General features: G+C 40.5%; 1 protein-coding gene across 1 annotated transcript; it reads left to right on the top strand.

The window, feature by feature from the left end:
• Positions 1-1560: 1560 nt before the first annotated feature.
• galr2b (galanin receptor 2b) lies at positions 1561-4592 on the top strand (the record flags this gene model as incomplete). The annotated part of the gene is made up of 2 exons (XM_079520842.1): positions 1561-1940; positions 3827-4592. The coding sequence occupies 2 exons, from the start codon at positions 1561-1563 to the stop codon at positions 4590-4592; spliced, it is 1146 nt and encodes a 381-aa protein (XP_079376968.1).
• Between the last annotated feature and the right edge of the window lie 2137 nt (positions 4593-6729).

Genomic DNA, 6729 nt, shown 5'->3' with positions numbered 1-6729 from the left:
TTTACTGTACCTTAAAAATGAGGGGGAAAAAATCTGCTTCTCGCCTCCGGTCAGGCTTGGACTCGACCCCCTTCCACACTCGGCCTTGACTCGGACTGGCCCCCCCTTGGACTTGGTCTTGACATGGAGTTGCTATTGTAGGACTAGTAGCATGCCAAAGTTTGTGCTATTGCCATTGAGAATGCATTGGGCGTTTAAGTTAAATAACTCAGAAACTACAAATCATTTAAAAGTAAAAAGTTCCAGCATTTGTCTCCACAGTAAGCTGAATTATAAAATATGTGAATGGAGTTTCTAGGTGAAAGTGATTTTTTGACGTACCATAGAGCTGCCATTGAGCCCCATTATACATTTCTCAAATTTGAAAGCACTATATTTCTAAAACTATGAAACATTTCAAAGATTTCTTTTCAGGCAAACATGTCCACCGTAAGATTAACCTAAATAGGTTTGAATGGGGTTTCTAGGTGTAAGTATGTAGGACTAGTAGCATGCCAAAGTTTGTGCTATTGCCATTGAGAATGCATTGGGCGTTTAAGTTAAATACGGTGGGGACATATTTTGACAGTAGAAACTGCCTGTCATAATTTCTCCCCCCTCCCTATTCCAAAGCCCCCCCAGGTACATTATATATTTAAACTATTTTCAGCAATGTTACACTTGTTTTTTCAGTGGGTAGATCTTGTTGAGCTGGTCATTTTGAAAGTAGATCTCACGTCATAAATGTGTGGGCACCCCTGATATAGGTGGTCTCGACTACAACACGTTACATTTGACAGTAAACCAAGGTGTGTATGGATGAGAGGTGAGGTATGAGGGTGAAATGAGAACCTTGATTTGGGGTATATATGGATTAACCCATTAAAACCATCTGTGTCATTTTATATTTTAGTAACCTTCCTCAGACCTGAGGAAGGTCGCAAGACCGAAACGTTGCTTGCTTTGCTTTAATAAAAATCTCTGAAACCAGTAAGTGGCAGTGTGCGGGTGTCCCTCCTTCAACATTGTATATGCCTCGTCATCATCGCACCTGCTACAAACCTACCGGGTGTGCGGAAGTCATCTCTCTATAAGTATTGGCTATTCAAAAATAGCAGATATTCAAGCTCACAGCACGCCACGTCACTTTGTGCCGTGCTGCAAGCTTGTACATCTGCTATTTATTTATTTTTAATCTTTGAAAATTTGAAAAAAAATTAACTCAAACCTTTGCCTCCAGGGGTTCCTCTCGTATTTTGGGATGGGGGTCTGCAGCCAAATGCATATCAATTTTGGGGATCCTTGACATGAAAAAGTTTGAAGAACCACTGATAGCAACATAGGTTTTTCAGAAAACTGTAAGGATTTAGATGGCGTTTTTAGAATCGTCCTCAGGTCTTAAGGGTTAAGGGGCAGAGTTGGGTTTAATGCTGGTAAGGATACCAGTTTTGAATAAGGGGCAAGGGGTCACCACCCTCTGGAAGAGGAGACTGAGTTAATGGGCCATAGCTTTAGGGTGGTAACTTGGGTTTAGTATGCCTCTTTTGTTTTCTATGTCTCTTTTTAGATCTTCAGTTCAACATGTCCGATTCAGAGGACTTCATTAGAATGGCGGCAGGGCAGTGGAACGTGTCCGCCGACAGCTACCAGCTGAACCCCACCAGTGTGATCGTGTCCGTGGTGTTCTCGCTCATCTTCCTCCTGGGCACGGTGGGCAACAGCCTGGTGCTGGCGGTGCTGCTGCGCAGCGGCCAGGTCGGATACAACACCACCAACCTCTTCATCCTCAACCTCAGCGTGGCAGACTTCTTCTTCATCATCTTCTGCGTGCCTTTCCAAGCCACCATCTACTCCCTGGAGGGCTGGGTGTTTGGCTCCTTCATGTGCAAGGTTGTCCATTTCTTCATCAACCTCACCATGTACGCCAGCAGCTTCACCCTGGCTGCTGTGTCGGTTGACAGGTATGTGTTGTTGACAGGCTGACAGCCCAGTGCTAAACACAGTATCATTGTATCCTAGCTGTTCCTGTGCAAAGCTATAGCTGGATATTATTCATTGGTTATTGAGTTCAATAGATAAAAAAAAATACAACACTTTTCTTTTTAACCAAGTGCATATAAAAAAAGCTCATATATCTTATCCAGAAGAATGCATTCAGTAGAGAAGTGGCAGACCTCAGCCAAGACCTACTGTAACAATCTCCCCAATTTGCGCATTTGAAAGTTAGGCCTGATGGTGGTGCCAGAGGAAAGTTAATGGGGTCACCAAAATCCATAGGTTCCTCTGCACATTTCCTGGCTATCTAGCCATGACTTTGTTGTGATTTGGTCACAGTCAGACAGATGTCATTAAACAGCCTCCTTGGCAGAGGAAATATCAACTGAGAAACCAGATATAAAAGTTGGAGAGCAGCAATTACAGAAGACAAGCCTTTTTTTCCAACTTTCAGGTCGACAATACTTGCCTCATTAAACTGCTCTGCATTGGGTTCAGTTCTTCAAATCTTTGCACCAGAATGGACATGAAAGTATAGTCAGCATAGCAACACAGACTTGCTCAGTCTACAATGCCATTGCCTTTTTCAGATCTAGCCTTTTGGTAGGGTATGAAATATATAAATGTATAATAATAATGTATACTAATCTATACTGTAATTTGTAAACGCTCTGAGGGCTTGATTAATTACAACCCAGAGGTATAATATAATGAGGCATTTAAGACCACAGACTGAAATGTAATCAATAATTATATACGCTGCTAGATAACCTTATATTACGCCTGTCTAAACATTCTCTTATCCATTGCATGCTGTGGGAACTTTCATTATAGTTGCTGGGCAACACAATTTTCTCAATCAATATAGACAGTGTCTTCTCCTCTCCACAGGGACAGACCGTCTCATTATCACACTTTGGTGATGTTTACTTCCGAGAAGGTGGTGTTAATTCAATAGCGTTCTCATCTTACAGGCCAGCTGATCCCATATCCTGTATAAGGTCCTTTCCTAAGGAAGCAATTGAATGAAAATGTTCTCAAAAGATCATCTAGCCTGAGAGGTTAATAGATTTCTTTCCGCCCATGCAGTCTACACAGTACACTTGAGACCTAGATCTCCTCCAGCTGTGTAGCGTGGTGGAATGAGTAACACTTTTGCATAAATTCATGGAACTCATTTGCTGCCAAGAGTGTGTGCATGCGTGCTACACACAGAGGTACTGCACATCATATATTTACTGTCTCTAATGTGCTATAATCATTTACACTGTGGAATTCCATCTAATTCCATAAAACCCATTTACCGCTATACTTTACACTTATCAATACAAATTTAAATATTGAAACATTTTAGAGGGACATTTGAGAAAAGTGTAAATCTTTCAATATACGGTACTAAATACCATTAACCCAAACATTTTCTAAATTATTTTAACAAAATAGCCAATCAATCTACAAGCTCACCACACGTCTCACCTCAGTGAATGTGAAAACAATATATTGAAGTGGAGTTCAAAGTTGCAATGGGTTTGTCTGATAAAATGAATATCAAATATCTAAATACTGAATCAAGCAACTTAAAAACTGTCTGGGGTCCTCACGAAAGCCTAAGTAGTCGTTAAAATGACCCCAAACATGTTTGAAAGTGAAATATCCCTTTAATAGTATGGTTTGTAATGTAAATAAATATTGCTGTTTCAATCGACTACGATTCTGAACAATAAGGCCTAACTGAAATGAACATTAAAAACGAGTGCTTTCTTTTCTCATTCCTGCAGTGCAGCCTTCATGTTAGTATACAGTATACTGGATTATGTTTGTTCACTGATCCATTTTTTTCTTGTTGGTATAGGTACCTGGCTATTCGTTACCCACTACGATCCAGAGAACTACGAACTCCTTGTAATGCAGTGGTTGCCATGGTGGTCATTTGGGGTCTATCACTGGTCTTTGCAGGTCCTTATCTCAGCTACTATGATCTTATAGATTATGACAACAGTACTGTGTGCATACCTGGATGGGAGGAGTATAATCGTAAAGTGTTGGACACGTGCACTTTTATGTTTGGCTATGTCATTCCTGTACTGATTGTGAGTCTGTCCTACACTAGAACCATCAAGTACCTATGGACAGCAGTGGACCCCTTGGATGGCATGTCAGAATCCAAAAGGGCGAAACGCAAAGTCACAAAAATGATCATAATTGTCACCGTGCTTTTCTGCATATGCTGGCTGCCATACCATCTTGTGATATTGTGCTACTTATATGGAGACTTCCCTTTCAATGAAACCACATACGCCTTCAGGATCCTCTCTCATTGCATGGCCTATGCCAACTCCTGTCTCAACCCTATTGTGTATGCTCTGGTGTCCAAGCACTTTCGAAAAGGCTTTAAGAAGGTGTTCAGCTGTATCCTCAGTAAGAATGGGAGAAACAAGGTTCATGTGGTCCATGTGGCCAACACTGTGCCTGGATTTGAAGCAGCTTCCACCGAGGTGTCACACATGAACGAGGAGAACGTACGACAGAATGCATGTGAAATGATTAGCAGGCCTAGTGTTGAGCCTAGAGAATCCTCAATGACATTAAATCTGCCTTTCCAGACCAGGCCACCTTGACAATGTCAAATGAACTATATTTAAGAGGTCGGTGCAAGTTGCCTTATGAAAAAGACACTCCCAGGTTAACATGGCACATGTTTGCAGCACATCATGATACAGTTTCTCATATGTTTCAGTGGAAGACAGAAGACAAACTATAGAATATGATATAGGCCTATTAATGGACATATTTTGTTGCTCTACTGCATGTTTCTCTTATATAATGGGTAAATGTTGTTTATTGGTACAAATAACTTGTTGAAAGCTATGTATTGTCATTTAAATGCTGCAAAATACTTACACCTAAATTACTTTCTTTTTCAAAATGAAAGTCAAACCTTGGTATGGCTTGTTTTTTTGCTAAAAGCTTATGACCTTCCTAGCCTACCTCACTGCTGTGACAACAGCCTTGTGTCTTTGTCCTGTTATGTCCCTCCTCTCTATAGCAGTGGTTCTCAACCTGTGGATCAGGGTCCACTGGTGGTCTGTGAAGATGGTCCTCACTAATAATCATGATAAAATGGCACGATTTCTTTCTACTCAGTCTGTGTCTCATAGGAGGGCTGTGGGCAGTTTAGAAACCGTCCTCCATTAGGCAGATTTCTTTTTTAAACAAGATTTTTGTACAAAAAATTTCGCATTGCAACTTTTCAGGACTAGAAAGCCTGCAGTTTCTATTAGCTTGTATTCCCCATGGATGCTGTCACTGGAGGACGGTTTCTGAACTGCCCACAGCCCTCCTATGAGACACAGACCGAGTAGAAAAAGATTGCGCCATTTTTTCATGATTATTAGTGAGGACCTATTATATGAAGATAGGTTGAAAAGTGGTGAAGTGGTCCTTTAATGTTAAAAAAAGAAGAAATGTGATGGTATTGTTTTTGGTTTTTGTAACTTTGGAAAATAAATTTTCATTGTGATAATGACAAATAGGAACATAATTCCACCCAAGACAGAACACACCCATCTGGCCTCTTAACACGCCATGCCGTTTGATGTGGTCATCAGGTGGTTGGGGCGGCGAACACTTTGGAGATTTGTTTTGGTCCAGAAAAGGTTGAGTACCACTGCTTCATTTATACTTCATCGCATGATAGTGTTGCCTGCCGAAAATCTGTTCTTGTCGGCACGAGACATTGTCATGAGATGCAATTTTCCTCTTGTTGACCAAACTGCTACTTTTTTAAAAGGAACCAATTTCCACAATACTGAGCCATTTTCTTCTGTACTGCTTTCTGTGATTTACCCTCTGCCTTTGTACATCTGTTTTGGAGTCTCTATTTTAGTGTATTATTAACTTGTTCTGTTCTTCAAGATGACTATTTAAATGTAATAGCATGTATATTTCAAGAGACTGTGAAGCCGTATGGAATTATATATTATACACCAACAATGTTTTGGAACACTATGTATTGCACATTGAAATGAATAAATAAAATATTTTCTGCTGGAAAAAAATAATAGAAGTTGTGTACAAAATATCTTGTATCTTTGAGTGCAGCCATTTTTTTTTAATTGGCTATTCTAGACCTGAGGTATAGGCTCTCAGTATTCGACCCTGAGCTATTGTTACATTAACTAGGTTTTCAAGTGTATTGAGGGGTTATTGATAAAACTCGTCTACCACTAGAGCAGGGGTTCTCAACGTTTTTGGCCGGGGACCCCCGGAAATGCTTTGGCAATGTCTCGGGACCCCCGCCCCGCCCCCTCCCGACCCCCAATATAAATTGACTGCTACAATAACCTTAAACCATTTTGGGCGGGAACCCCTTTTGATGTTTTAAGCATTGTTATAATTTAGCTATTGAAAAATAGCAGATCTACAAGCTCATAGCGCGCCACCGAGTGGCGCGCTATGAACTTGTAGGTCTGCTATTTTTGAAAAATCGTGAAAATATATATATATATATTTTTTTTTAAATATTTTGGGGACCCCCCAAAATAATTTGGCGACCCCCCGAGGGGTCGCGACCCACGGGTTGAGAACCCCTGCACTAGAGAATAGCAATTATTATGTTATACAATAACTGCATATAGAATGTTAACTGTTCTGTTCACTTCACCCCTTTTGGTTTTTATGTGTGTAATATGGGGTTTTAGATATTTTAGTCATGATGCCATGACATGTTCATGACCAAAAACCTGTCATGAAAAT

This window comes from Electrona antarctica, assembly GCF_951216825.1.
Source record: "Electrona antarctica genome assembly, chromosome: 14".
Lineage (NCBI taxonomy): Eukaryota > Metazoa > Chordata > Actinopteri > Myctophiformes > Myctophidae > Electrona > Electrona antarctica.
The sequence above is the reverse complement of the archived record's forward strand: the minus strand, read 5'-3'. Positions and strand labels throughout refer to the sequence as shown.